This window comes from Rutidosis leptorrhynchoides, unplaced genomic scaffold (assembly GCF_046630445.1).
Source record: "Rutidosis leptorrhynchoides isolate AG116_Rl617_1_P2 unplaced genomic scaffold, CSIRO_AGI_Rlap_v1 contig30, whole genome shotgun sequence".
NCBI lineage: Eukaryota > Viridiplantae > Streptophyta > Magnoliopsida > Asterales > Asteraceae > Rutidosis > Rutidosis leptorrhynchoides.
In genome coordinates this window covers 1-14,470 of record NW_027266543.1, presented here as the reverse complement: position 1 = coordinate 14,470, position 14,470 = coordinate 1, and the positions used below count along the sequence as shown (strand labels likewise).

The 14,470-nt window shown below is 36.7% G+C and overlaps 2 protein-coding genes across 2 annotated transcripts; both read left to right on the top strand.

Annotated features, from left to right (window-relative positions):
• Positions 1 to 4,747: 4,747 nt before the first annotated feature.
• On the top strand, positions 4,748 to 10,816 carry LOC139882715 (protease Do-like 2, chloroplastic). The gene is made up of 21 exons (XM_071866992.1): positions 4,748 to 4,963; positions 5,083 to 5,208; positions 5,408 to 5,455; positions 5,878 to 5,951; positions 6,114 to 6,177; positions 6,450 to 6,494; positions 6,635 to 6,742; positions 7,036 to 7,113; positions 7,192 to 7,258; positions 7,417 to 7,475; positions 7,718 to 7,817; positions 8,235 to 8,314; positions 8,701 to 8,757; positions 8,873 to 8,976; positions 9,485 to 9,572; positions 9,665 to 9,750; positions 9,869 to 9,893; positions 9,987 to 10,058; positions 10,302 to 10,352; positions 10,427 to 10,487; positions 10,575 to 10,816. The coding sequence occupies exons 1-21, from the start codon at positions 4,748 to 4,750 to the stop codon at positions 10,814 to 10,816; spliced, it is 1,851 nt and encodes a 616-aa protein (XP_071723093.1).
• Positions 10,817 to 12,459: 1,643 nt separating this feature from the next.
• LOC139882713 (F-box protein At3g07870-like) lies at positions 12,460 to 13,638 on the top strand. The gene is made up of 2 exons (XM_071866989.1): positions 12,460 to 13,364; positions 13,407 to 13,638. Exons 1-2 carry the CDS (start codon positions 12,460 to 12,462, stop codon positions 13,636 to 13,638), a joined length of 1,137 nt encoding a protein of 378 aa, XP_071723090.1.
• The last annotated feature ends 832 nt before the right edge of the window (positions 13,639 to 14,470 follow it).

Genomic DNA, 14,470 nt, shown 5'->3' with positions numbered 1-14,470 from the left:
TTGTTTACCAGTTATGTGTTACTAATAATGTTGCAATCGAATTCTCACCCTTTGATTTTTGTGTGAAGGAAATTTTAACGAGAAATCAAATTCTCAAGGGCGTACCTAAGCATGGAGTTTACGAGTGGCCAGTGTCATCTACAGTCCTTGCCTGTCCGGCAAGTTTTCCAACGTCGTCAGTTTCGTCCGTCAATTGGCATGCACGATTAGGAAATCCTGCATCACCAATTGTCAAAGCTATGTTAGATTCTTCTAGGTTTTCGTCAAAATTTGTCAATTGCAATTACATTGTCACTCTTGTTTAATTAATAAGAGCCACAAATTACTTTTTTCAAAATCATATTTTTCTTCCACCAAACCTCTGGAAATCATATTTTCCGATGTCTGGACATCTCCTGCATTATCATATGATAATTTCAAATACTATGTCATTTTTGTTGACCACTACACAAGATATACTTGGTTTTACCCACTTAAAGCTAAATCTGAGGTTAAAGATGTATTTCTTCGTTTTAAGAGTCTAGTCGAAAATTTTTTTGATCTAAAAATTAAAACCTTGTATTCTGATAATGGTGGAGAGTATATTGCTTTAAAAGATTTTCTAGCCATTGCTGGAATTTCTTTTTGGACTACTCCAGAACACAATGGAATTTCAGAACGAAAACACATGCATATTGTGGAAACTGGGCTTACTTTACTTTCTCATGCATCTATTCCTATTAAGTTTTGGTCACATAGTTTTTGTACTGCTGTCTACCTTATCAATAGAATGCCCTCACCCAATCTCAACATGGTCAGTCCGTATACCCGCCTATTTAGACACAAACCAAACATGTCCCGCCTTTGAGTGTTTGGTTACCTATGTTATCCATGGCTCAGGCCATACACTCAACACAAGCTTGAATCTAGATCTAAACCATGTCTATTTTTAGGTTACTCGCCCTCCCAAAATGCCTACCATTGTTATGACATTTCTACTGATCGATTATATGTGTCTCGTCATGTCAAATTCATCGAGTCGGTTTTACTATATGAAGAATTATCAAAACAGCCAGTTCACTTACCTGATTACTCAGCAGCTCTCTGGATACCTCCTATCGTCTCTGTGTCTATCCCAGTGCCTGAGTTTTCAGCTCCGTCTCTACTCATAGCTTCCCCTGAAATTGCTAACCATGTTAATTCAGTTCCTGCAGTTACTAGTGCTTTCATACAAAATAATCTTGAGAATGTAGCTGACTTACCTTTGCCGCAAGCCGCTGCCGCACCTACTACAGCCTCACTCTTGCAGCCGTACATTCAGGATGAGAATATTGCTGTATCAGCTCCTCCGTCACAAGCAGTGGACAACTTGGTTCAAAACTCACATAATATAGTCACACGTAGCAAGAATAATATCATCAAGCCAATACAGAAATTATGTTTATCGACTCAACTGCAGACTAGCGTGGACTTTGAACCTACAACAATCACACAAGCACTTAAATATTCGCATTTGAGACAAGCATGTGCAGAGGAATTTAACGTCTTAATAAAAAATAGTACCTGGACTCTAGTTCCACCAGATAAAGCACACAATGTTGTTGGCTGCAAATGGGTTTTTTGGGTGAAACGGAACTCAGATGGCACGATTCATCGCTATAAAGCCAGATTGGTCGCCAAAGGCTTTCATCAGCGACCTGGAATTGATTTTCAAGAAACATTCAGTCCAGTTGTAAAACCTACAACCATTCGCATTGTTCTTACTCTTGCCCTTACAAATGGTAGATCTCTAAAGCAACTTGACGTGAATAACGTATTTTTTACAAGGACCCCTAGCTGAAAGGTCTACATGTCGCAACCGCATGGTTTCACGGACTCCGACAATCCTACCTATGTCTGTCATCTCAGAAAAGCTATTTATGGCTTGAAGCAAGCTCCGCAAGCCTGGTACCAAGCTTTGCGGCAGTTTCTTATTGATACTGGATTTAAAAATTCTTATTCTGATGCTTCTCTATTTATCCTTAACTCGGATGTTGGTACTATTATTCTCGTGGTCTATGTCGATGATGTTATTATCACAGGAAGCAACTCTCCACTGATTGAAAAATACATTGCTCTCCTAACTGCTAAGTTTTCTATCAAGGACTTAGGGACTCTACATTACTTTTTAGGGATTGAAGTTATTCCAAATTCTGATGGTCTGCTTCTATCTCAGAAGAAGTATATTCAAGATCTACTTCATCATACACAGATGACAGACTCACGCCCAACATGCACACCCATGGCCAGTTCACCGACTCTGACACTAACTTCAGGGACGACACTATCTCAATTTATTCACTCTCCGACAACTGATCATGGCAGGATGTGAAACGCCTCCTGCGTTATCTTGCCAGTACCATAGATGACAGCATTCAGCTACACCGAACTTCGAATTCCAGTCTTCATGCTTTCGCTGATCAGTCGACATCTCAGTTGCTGCAAGCCTATTCCGACGTCGATTGGGCTGGTGACAGGGATCATTTTCAGTCCACGGGCGCCTACATCATCTTCCTCGGGCGCAATCCAATTTCTTGGAGTTCGAAGAAGCAGAGGTCCGTTGCTTGTTCTTCAACTGAGGCGGAATACAAATCCGTTGCTAATACTGCTGCTGAGCTTAATTGGATTTATAATCTGCTTGTTGACCTCAATCATCATCTTCCTCGCACACCCGTCATTTATTGTGACAACGTGGGTGCGACTCAGCTCGCTTCGAACCCAGTTTTTCATTCGCGTATGAAGCACATCGCCATCGATTTTCACTTCATTTGTGACCAAGTCCAGGCCGATGCTCTTCGGGTGTCTCATATCTCCGGCGCTGATCAAACGACAGATACCTTGACGAAGCCTCTGCCAAAAGCTCGATTTGAGCTGCTGAAGTTCAAACTTAGGCTGCGTAGATGCCAGCCTATTTGAGGAAGAGTAATAGCATATGGGCTTCAGCTTAAATCAACATTCACTAAATCCAATCAAATTCACAAATTCATGTCTCAATTATTGTATTATCCTATTCCTATCTGTATTAGAATTTCCATTAAATATAATCTTTAACTAGTTAAATATTATAATTGTATTATATAAAGAACTATTTTGCTACTGAATAAAATACACCATTCTAATTTAACGTTCAATTCTCTCATTTTATCAAATGGTGCATATGGGTATTTTAAATAATTTCGTATTGCTGCTCATGAGGGAATAATGTAATTACAACTATTTAAAATGTTAATGGCAATCATATCACATGAGTATCCTTTTATCTTTTCCCAATTTAAACATTTAATTTACCAAACACATATATAATATATAAAAAGTCATAGAAAAACTATATTTTAAAATAATTTTATTAAACATCAAATTCTTTATTTTCCAGTCACTTAAAAAGAAGTGTTTAGATAAGAAATAATAAATATTTTAGAAGGTTCAATAAAAAATAAGTTGATTTTGTTTGATTAACGTTTATAACTAAACAATGATAGTAGTATAATTTATTTATGAAGGAAACAATTGTCATTCATATGTTTTTTTTATTTAATGTCATGATGTAAAATTATTTCAATGTCAATAATATATATGTTTTAAGATATATTGAAGGAAATAATATGCCAGGTGACTTTTTTTTGTGAGAAATATATATATGATTGTGTATGTTGAACTTATAAAATTATCAAATCGGCTTTAAGGAAAGTTTACATTCGATTGAATTATACATACACTTGCAATAATATATATGTGATAGCCTAATGGTTGTCAAGATAGACTTTCATCTTGAAGGTCATGAAGTCGATTCTTCAAAATCGCAATTCTTAGAGAAATATCTCTCTTTGTATAGTCAAAAATCGTTGAATAAAAAAAATTATTAGTTTTACATGTAAATAATAAATCGGCCAAGAAAAAGAATTATTATTTTACATGTTATTTTATTATCGATGTCTATTACTGTATTACACTAAATTTATACTGTATATATATGTATAAAAAAACCGTATCATTTAATGGGCTTCGACTCAAGTAATGTAACCCAATTAATCTTAAAAAACCCGGCCCGATTAGTGTTCCGGTTGACTACAATCGCATCAATTTTAGTTCAGTGAGAAAACCTAATACTGGCTTCAATTTCATGCGGAGAACTGAAATAGAGGCGCCAAAATCAATGGTTAAATCAACCATTTGATCCTTAGTATTTTATGAATTTTGTTATTTGGTCCTTCACTTAATAGTCCCGTTAATTTTGTTGACTAGGGAGCTCAATTCATAGAAAATGCTATATACTTACAAGTGTGATACCTCTACTTAAAACGTTGTCGATTTTATTGGCTGGGTCCCTGAGTTATATTTACAAGAAGAAATTGTTTTCGAAACCTTTCTGTCAAATTAGGAACGATTTTAATGGAATGTCCTAAATTGCATTCGAAAAGATAGTCTTGGGGGGAGAATGTCAGCTTTGTCCGTTTCGTCTCGCTACGGTTTGGTAGGAGTTGATTCCAATGAACTGATTACGTCGGCTTGTGATGAGTGATGAATATCCTGAATCCTCCATGTTTTGCCAGTTGCCAAAATTCGGACATTTTTGCCCAACTTAAGACACAAGGGACCGAGTATTCGAGTTAATAAAACAATAAGGACCAGATATTGGTTTTTAGACTTTAGCCATGAGGAACAGAACAGAAAAGGAGGGGAAAGGGATAAGAGAATTTGCAAAGAGACGAGATACTGTCACAAATATACTATGGCCATAGCAGTCACCAACACCTGCTTCTATGGTCTCCTCCTCAACTCCACCGTCAAATTCAGTCTCTCCGCCGTCATTCCTTCCCAACGCCGTCTCTTAACGTTGCATCGGTCCTTCCATCCTCGAGCTTCTTCTTCTTCAGCAGCTAACAACAATCCTCGTCCACGAAAAAGCGCTCAAAAGAAAGAATCGTTGTCTTCTTCAAGCTCACTGGTAAATTCATAATTTTATCATTTATGTTATGTGTGCGTGTGCATATTGCAGCTATCTTTTAATTGGGCAAGTTTAACTGATCGAGCAATTTAATGGAATACTATCTTTTAATTATGAAGAAGGATGTTGTTTCCCAAAAGAAATACTCTGGAAGGTCGAAAGAGATTGATTCTAGTAGTGGCAAAGCATTTGGTTCTCAGAGAAAGGAGAGGAGAGATTTTCAGTTGGATTTGTCAGAGCAGCAGGTACAACGTACAATTAAGTTGATTTGACTTCTGTTTGCTCTTTTCACAATCCAAACTTTCATGTTTGATGTTACTTACAGAAATCTCGCATCGATACCTAGTTTGATAGGAAATGGAATTCATTTACCAAGGCTCAATTCCTTTTTTTCCCCCCTTGCTGTTTATACGGTTGTCATGATGCATTCGCCTCCATTTTCAGGCCGAGGAAGGGAATATTCAGGAGGCTGTTCTTAACGCTGTTGTAAAGGTATTCTTTTATATGCAAGTTCATTCGATCCTTATATTTTAGTGACAACAATAGACTGTAGTTGTCTGTTAAGCAAACTGTGGTACTCCTTGATATTTAAAATGCATGGCTAACAGCATACATGGTCATGAAACACACAGCTTCCTGAACTTTTATAAGATACAATAGATATCCATGAAATCCAAGGTCCGGTAACTAAGTTTAAATTGGAGTTTTTGGTAAAATCTTACCTGTCCAAGAATCCTACTCTAACGGCATGATGTTTTCAGTTTCTTTTCTCCTGGTTTACCAAAGTTATCAAACGGCTCTTTTGATAATCCTAGTGTTTTACTGAGACTAAAGAGCAATATATTGGACTCACTTTATTTTGATTTTCTTTTGTTTACTCTTCAGTAAGTCTTCATTTTTTTCTTTCTTTATAGGTTTACTGCACTCATAGCGCTCCGGATTATTCTCTTCCTTGGCAAAAGCAAAGGCAATTTACAAGTACTGGCAGGCAAGTTTTGAAGTTTTTACTAGCAGCTGCTACAGAGGAATCTAAAACACACAATATTTTTGTCAGTTTTAAAAGCTAAGAATAAAGCGTATGTGGTTCTTTAACATTTCTTATCCTTCAAATACTGCCAGTGACATGAGTTCTTTTCATTGCTTCATCCAGTGCCTTTATGATTGGAGAAGGAAAGCTTTTGACGAATGCACATTGCGTTGAACATGACACACAGGTATTTCACAATTCACATATACACATGCAATTTTGCAGATAATACTTTGAGACTTGAAGATTCTTGTTACTTGGATTCTCCTAAAGATTCCTAAGCTTGAGATAAATCCTGGATGAAAAATTACTCTCGACTTGCCTTTTGATTGAGGGGTATTGAAAACCCATGTTGTACAATTGGGCTTGGATGAAGCTTTTGCTAGTGTTAATACCTCTTTGGTTATTACCTTAAGCAAGATTGCTTATCCACACTTTTTCTTCTCTTTACAATTGCAGGTTAAAGTGAAAAGAAGAGGAGATGATACTAAATATGTGGCTAAGGTATTTTCAGACAGAAAATAACAATTTGATGTATTTATATTTTTATAGAAATATCATTGATAGTGTTAGATCTGATAATCTTAAGATGCAGTTGGTATCCCATTGTACAGTGTTTTGTGATTAATTGTCTTCAACTGCAGGTTTTGGCAAGAGGTGCTGATTGTGATATAGCTTTGCTTTCAGTTGAAAGTAAGGAATTCTGGAAAGGAGCTGAACCGCTCCAATTTGGGCGGTTGCCTCGTCTACAGGTTTAATTTTTATTTTTCTGAGTTTATGTTGTGGGGCTTTATATGGTTCTGACGTCTCTCTTTCCCCCCTTCTGAATGACATTCTGTGGAGTCTAAATGAATTTGACGGCATAGGCATATATCTAAATAAAATATAAAAGAATATCATATTGGAAACGTTAGAGGCTCTCAGTTACTGTTCCTTTCTCAACAAGATAGTTTTAGAGAGTGATTATTCAGTATCAATTTTTTTTTTCATTTGTGGGTTATATTTAGCTGTAACCTGTTGATGCTTAATTCTTCATGATTGGCAGGATGCAGTAACTGTGGTAGGATATCCACTTGGAGGAGACACCATTTCAGTGACAAAGGGGGTTGTATCACGAATAGAGGTATGGTTTACAATTCATAGGAGGTTTGATCAATTGTTGAGACCTTATTTAATATGAATTTTCTGTTTTAATGATCAGGTTACATCATATGCTCATGGATCATCTGATTTGCTGGGCATTCAAATTGATGCTGCGATTAATCCTGGTCAGTAGATACTCATTACCTCAAAATTTATTGTGTAGTTAGTGCAAAAGATTTCTTAATTACACGTGGAATTGTATTTTGTTGTTGTTGGTTCCTCCTTTAAAAGGTTTCTTTGCGTATCTTTGTGATAGCCACTGCTTATACTTGCTAGATTTTAGGTAATAGTGGTGGTCCTGCATTCAATGACCAGGGGGAGTGCATTGGAGTGGCATTCCAGGTATTCTTTCTGGCATGCTGTTGCGAATTCTATTTAGGTTTTACTTGGTTGGGTTGGTCTAGAACTATGTCTAAGTTCTAATATGCTTGTTAGCCAACTTCTCTTTTTGGGGGATATTGACTTTACATTCTCTTTCCTCTTATTTTTACTCGCATGAAGCTTCAGAATTTTATATCTTTGCAGTATCATTTTCTTTTCTATTTTTTTTTCACAAATCACAACTAACAAGACACATCCTTTAGGTCTACAGATCTAGCGATACTGAAAATATTGGATATGTGATTCCGACAACAGTTGTATCTCATTTTTTGGATGACTATCAAAGAAATCGAAAATACACAGGTGGGAATGCTTCTTGTCTTCCATATGTTCACACACTAGAATTTTGTGTTGTTTTGGCATCTGCAATTGTTGTTGTTACTGCATTAAGGATACCTTTGACGTACCACACATTAGCTATCCGCTAGTATCCTGCCTAGTTGGTTTGAGGCTCAGCCCAAGCCTTCAGCTTGTTCAATTAAACTCATAACTATCCTGTTTTTTCTTCTAAAGAAGACAGTTCGGTTTTGTTAGTGGTTGGCTCAGTTTTTGACTGGTTTGAAATTTAGTTTATTTAAAGAGCCATTATCATCTATAGATAGTTACTTGGTATTATGTATACATTTCATATGCAACTAAGAAATTCAACCTCAAACATGTAGTTTGAGTTTTCCGTTAACGTGGTGTAAACATGAAAGAAATTTATCTAATGACTGTCAGGTTTCCCTTGTCTTGGAGTACTGCTGCAAAAGTTGGAGAATCCAGCATTACGTGCCTGCTTAAAAGTAGAATCCAATGAGGTACATTTCATTATTTACCATAGACCCACATGCACATGTTGACAGCCTTCAAAGACACCCATACATAATAAAGCCACCTATGGTATGGAAATAATATTGGATGAATAAAGTAAAATAATGACAGCTAAGTTTATTGAAAGTTCGATAATAGAGAGGACAGAGCAGAAAGTAAGACTGATAATTAAGAATCAGTCCTTATCCATGCTATGTTCGAGTTCAAGGCAACAGTGACAAATAGCATTGCCATCAATGATCTTGTGGTTTTAGTTGACCTATTGTTGATGTTTTTGATAAGTTATAGAACAAAGTCGGCTCTAATTTTTTGGTATATATATAGTTCCTTTATAATTTACAGTTCGATTAATTTTACTCTCTGGCTTGTGCAGGGTGTACTAGTGCGAAGAGTTGAACCTACTTCTGACGCAAGTAAAGTTCTAAAAGAGGTACTGGGAAGAATTCATTTTGTAGTGATTTTATTCATCAATACATCTATTATATCAAGTGAAGTAGTTCAGAGCCTGGCCTAAAAAAAATCTATTGCATACCTGTTCTTTCCAGGGAGATGTAATAGTAAGTTTTGATGGTGTTCATGTCGGATCTGAAGGAACAGTGCCATTCAGATCAAACGAGCGCATTGCATTCCGCTACCTTATTAGTCAGAAGTAATTTTTTACTCTTCGTTCTTCTTTCTTTGTGCTTATTTGTTTCAATGTTTGGGGAGACCAAAAATGTTTAGTATTCTCATCGATGTTTTACATTATAGGATCACCCTATTAAGTTAATCCGGACAAGCATTCCTTCCCTCCAACTTCATAATCCTCTTAGTTTTTCTCTGCATGGTATTTACATCTCATTTTTTTATAATGAGGTGGCAAGCCGTAATGAGGTGAAAACTGCAGTGGATATTGCAATTAACTCTATGTTTTATGCTATAATGAACATCTTGACATCTAATGTGGCCAGTAAATCTGAATTGGTTTTGTGATAGTATGTTGCATTGGCTAAAGTTATAGTTCTTTCCATTATTGTATGATTTTAACATAAAGCTAAATGAAATTTCAACTCTGTTTGCTGTGACCTGCTATTTCATTTCTTGTTTTCATTTTTCAATGTATTATTATTATTTAAAAGGTTCACAATACTCCTCATTTCTAAATTTTATGTATACAGATTTGCAGGTGATGTAGCAGAGCTCGGTATAATTAGAGGAGGTGCTTCCATGAAAGTTCAAGTAGCTCTAAAACCACGGGTTCACTTGGTATGCCCTCCTTAATACGGTAGTTCAATTCTGATGATACAATACCAGTTAATATGCTATTTATCTGAAACATCAAACGCCTTTGCTTTAAGGTTCCCTATCACATCGACGCCGGGCAGCCTTCATATCTTATAATTGCTGGTTTAGTCTTCACCCCTCTCTCAGAACCATTAATAGAGTACGTTGCATCCAACTCCTGAGACTCTGTTTCATATTTTAATCTTTGCCCATAGTTTTTATCATTGATGCTAGAAGAAAATTATTTTACATGTTATTATATTGATCTTTGACAACAGAGAGGAATGTGAAGAATCAATAGGGGTAAGTTTCTTTATAACCGAAAATAATTAAAACCTTTAACCAAATTGCTAACTCAAAACTCGAGTAGTTGACATTTAAAACATCTTGTCTCAGTTGAAACTACTAGCGAAAGCACGGTACTCATTATCAAGGTTCGAAGGGGAACAAATGGTGATCCTTTCTCAGGTGCGATGCATCCTAATAAGAACTTGGAATAATCGTTTCTACTTAACTTGCAATTCCATGCAGTAGGAAATGTTCTTAGTTGCAACTTCTTGCTCTCTTTTTTTATAGTATGAGGCAACAATTCTCTCTTGATTCTGCTCATGTTTAACTATCATATGCAGAATATATACAAAATTACGTGTTTTATGTTTTTAAATTTAGTGCATTCTTGTCTGTTTCTTATCCATTATCTTTCATCATTAGGTCTTAGCAAATGAAATCAATATTGGATACGAAGATATGAGCAACCAACAGGTAAGTTTCTCTAGTGGTACATTATATTTTCTGTCCTACTAGATTATTGATTGCTATAATGGAAAATGCGCCAGGTTTTGAAGTGCAACGGAACTCGAATAAAGAACATCCATCACCTAGCACACCTTGTGGATTGTAAGTCTTCAATCTTCTAGACATGCATGTTTTCGAAAATTTGTGTTTCTTCAATTTCTCATCCCCTCGTGTTTATTTAATGGCCAGCTTGCAAGGACAAGTATCTAGTTTTTGAATTCGAAGACAATTTCCTTCTCGTGTTAGAAAGGGAGGCAGCTACAGCTGCTTCATCCCATGTTCTTAAGGATTATGGGATTCCATCGGAAAGATCTTCCGATTTGTTAGAACCTTATCAAGATGCGGGCGAAACCCAAGCTGTTGAAGAAGAAATCGGGGACAGCCCAGTTTCGAATGATGAAATTGGCTTTGAAGGAATCCTCTGGGCGTAATTAGTCAAAATTTCCAGAGACATGATCCTTATATCTCTCAACGTGTTCCATATTTGGGAACACGATGAGCAATTCCGGGCTGCCAAATCAGTGCCAACCGTTCTTCTGGCGATCGATGATGGATAATGTTCTTCCAAGTAAAACTTGGCAATTTGATTTGGCGGGTCTATCTCCAATTTTGGTTTTATTGATTTCCAGCAAACGTTTAACAGTCTGCAGAATTTGGCTGCAGACTAACCTTGCATAAAAATCTTCATTGTTTTGTATTGATTAATAATAGTAATCGCTAAATTATTAACGGTTGGAAATAAAGTTCCTCAAAAGCTTTTGTTCATTATCATAAAAAAAGCTTTTGTTCATTAGTCTACTAGACTCCTAGTAAACCAACTCAATCCAAATTCAGCACATAATACGAGACTGAACACGGAACAGTTTTTAAGAAAAAAATTAGTAAGAATGTGTCGGAGCCATGTGCAAACAATTTCTAGCATAAGGACCAATTCAACAAGTTTGTTGAATTACAAGGCCAAGCAAAAGCTCTGCACTTGAAGCTTAGCTTGCATCAGCATCACAATATGTTTGGACCGGATAATTGTATTTTTATACCAGAAATGTACTTTAGCTAACAAACAATTTGGTATTTCGAATTTTTTTAATAAGTGGGTATCTATTCCGTTAAATTTATAACAAAATCATGTCTACCGTAAAAAATCGCTGAAGTGACACCATTTTTCCGTTAAATCTTGTCCAGTCAGCTCCACATGTGCAACATGTCACGTGTTGACTCAGCCTATGTGACACATCATCATCCTCAACTTTTGTAAAAAAATTATTAGAATTCGGCGACCACCACAATCCCGCCGCCGTACCTGATCGTCGGATTTCGATTTTTTTTTTGGAAATTTCGATATCACCATAATGTTCACCTCGTCGAAACAAGTAGGATAATATAATTATTTTTCAGAATCCGGCGACCACCCACCACTGACGGTGGTTCGGCCTCCACTTACGGCCGGGCAGTCATCGGTGGTCACAGGGATTCGAAAAATTTTATATACCCAAACTTGCTTCGACGAGATAAATATCATGCTGGTGTCGGAATTTCCAAATTAAAAACCGGTGGTGCAGATCTAACATTAAAGTTTCGAACACCGCACATTTAAGTTTAGATCTGCACCAAACGATTTTAAATTTGAAAATTCCAAAACGACCATGACGTTCATGGGAATATAAAATTTTTCGAAATCCAACTATCATCTACGATGGCTGGCAGTGGGACCACCATGGTGGTTGCCGAATTCTGAAAATTAAGGTTGAGAATGATGACATGTCACTTAGACTGAATCAACACGTGACGTGTTGCATATATGGAGCTGACTGGACAAGATTTTACTGAACAATGGTGCCACTTCAGCGATTTTTAACGATAGATATAATGTTGTTAGAAATTTAACGGAATAAATATCCACTTGTTAGAAAAAATTTTGAGGTATCAAAATGTTAACTAAAAATCCATTTCAGGTACCAAAATTACAATTATCCGATTTCAGGACAGTTCATACTCAAAGACTCGCTGAATTTGCTTCGTTCAAATTAAGAACCCTAGAAATTTCATCTTCAGGAAAAAAAAAATTGAGTTTTTAATGGAGGGAAGTGGCTGTGTTACAGATTCGATGCAATCGAAAACAATTGATGATCTTCCGGAAGATCTTTTGCTCGACGTTTTTCAAAGGCTACCCATCAAAGCCCTTGGCTCGTGCATGTGCGTGAAGAAGAAATGGCGTTCCATTGTCAAAAATCCTGAGTTCATCTCCTCATACACTGTCAACAACAGCAAAAAGAAGCAATACACGGTCTTTTGGAGCAGCCCTAGTCAGTGGGAACTCTTTCTCGAGACTGAAAGGTTCGATTTTTATAAGCACTTGATTCTTCCTCGTAGCATAAAGATGTTTGACGCCTCCATTGCTGTTTGTAATGGTGTTCTCTGTCTAGCCAAGGAAAACGGTACTATTATTTTATGGAATCCCACAATTAGGAAAACTCTAACCATCCCTAAGCCCAATTTCTCTAAATTCTATGCTAACACAACACCTTTAGGATTTGCGTTTGATTCCCTATCGAATGACTATAAGATTGTTAGGATTCTGTTTTCAGAAAACTCCCAATCACCTCAAGTTGGGGTTTTCAAATTGAGTGGCAATTGCTGGAAACTTCTTTCCGATACTGCCCCCAGTTCCATTCCTTTCGGACCTCCTCTTCCGCTTCTTAATGGGGCTATCCATTGGCTAAGTGGCTCTAGTTTTACATCTATGTACAAATTTGGTGATGATCGTGCCATTGTAGGGTTTGATGTGAATGCCGAGATATTTCACGAAATTAAGTTGCCAGAAAGTTTAAAACCCGAGGGGAAAAAAATCCAATTAGCTGCTTACAAGCAGACTTCAATTGCAGTTTGTAGCAGCGAGCTTCGAGTTAATGGAGAAGCTGGTTTAGAACTATGGATAATGAAGCAGTATGGTAACGTGGATTCATGGACCAAGATATCCCTGTAGGCTAGTTAGTTCAAGTATAGTGGGGCTTCGACTTAAAGGGGAGATTTTGTGGAAAGTGGTGTTGGATGTTGCTACATCCAGCGAAAGAAATTTCAGATGTTGACCATTTCAACTGACCCTGAGAGTAAAGAAGAGAAGAAAATTGCACTTACCTTTGAGGCTTTAAATCCCCGTTTTAGTGGTACTAGATATCTTGAGGAGACGCTGCTTCTTCTTGACAATACTAATACTGTGACTGGCTCCATGGACGAGATTTGTTATCAAGATTGAAGATGCACCCAATTAAGGCTTAATATGTATTGTAATTGTTAGAGTTGAAGATGCACTCGAAACTCGTGTAGTTCTTATCATTGTCTGTCTTATTTTGTCAAGATTGCTGTCGTTTTACTTCTGGACATTTTGCTTAAGTTGTAAATGCCGAACTGCTATGTCCTCCGATAAATAACAATGGTAATCGTGAAAATGTTTTATTTGCGGAATCTTTGTTCTTTTAAATTGATATTTTGGGTTTTCTATATGCTTTTGCAGTATGATGCAATTAAAGACAACCGAAATCTTAACATTGCTTAACTATTTGTTCTGTAATAGTTGCAAATAAAGAGTCTCAAATGCCTTTTCTTTTCCATCCATCCATTCATTCATTGTCTAATACTATATAAAAACCAATACCAATCAAGCAGAAGAAGAGAGTAGTGAACTCAGTTTAGAGAAGAGAGTTGATATCACTAGCTATGTTTTGAGCATCATAGGTTGCCCCATGGAGGCCATTCCTCGACAATCCGACACAGTACAGTCCATTCTTTCCCTTCCAATGATTTGGGAAGCTCGGCTTTGGTAACCCTTCCTCGTTCAACAAGTAATCATCCCCCTGCTCAACAATTTATTCAGCCAAAATTTATTAATTCAGTTTGATATTAAGGGGATAATCCTATATATAGCTAATAATTATCATTCTGGATCCTTAAGTAAAGAGCCATCCGTGAAGTTTGAAACACAAGGATAAATGACTAGTTTACAAATAAAATTATTCCAAAGCAGAATTTTAGGAATAGAACACCCAAGCATAACGTGATACTCTATGTATAAGTCAGTCTAAGTTAAT

What these genes read in the sequence shown, in the direction of transcription:
- LOC139882713 (XM_071866989.1), top strand. Translation starts at nt 12,460, where the DNA reads ATGGAGGGAAGTGGCTGTGTTACAGATTCGATGCAATCGAAAACAATT. An exon ending in TCATGGACCAAGATATCCCT is followed by an intron (nt 13,365 to 13,406) that starts GTAGGCTAGTTA and finishes TTCGACTTAAAG; the next exon opens with GGGAGATTTTGTGGAAAGTG.
- LOC139882715 (XM_071866992.1), top strand. Translation starts at nt 4,748, where the DNA reads ATGGCCATAGCAGTCACCAACACCTGCTTCTATGGTCTCCTCCTCAAC. An exon ending in CAATTTACAAGTACTGGCAG is followed by an intron (nt 5,952 to 6,113) that starts GCAAGTTTTGAA and finishes TGCTTCATCCAG; the next exon opens with TGCCTTTATGATTGGAGAAG. An exon ending in CGCTACCTTATTAGTCAGAA is followed by an intron (nt 8,977 to 9,484) that starts GTAATTTTTTAC and finishes TTATGTATACAG; the next exon opens with ATTTGCAGGTGATGTAGCAG.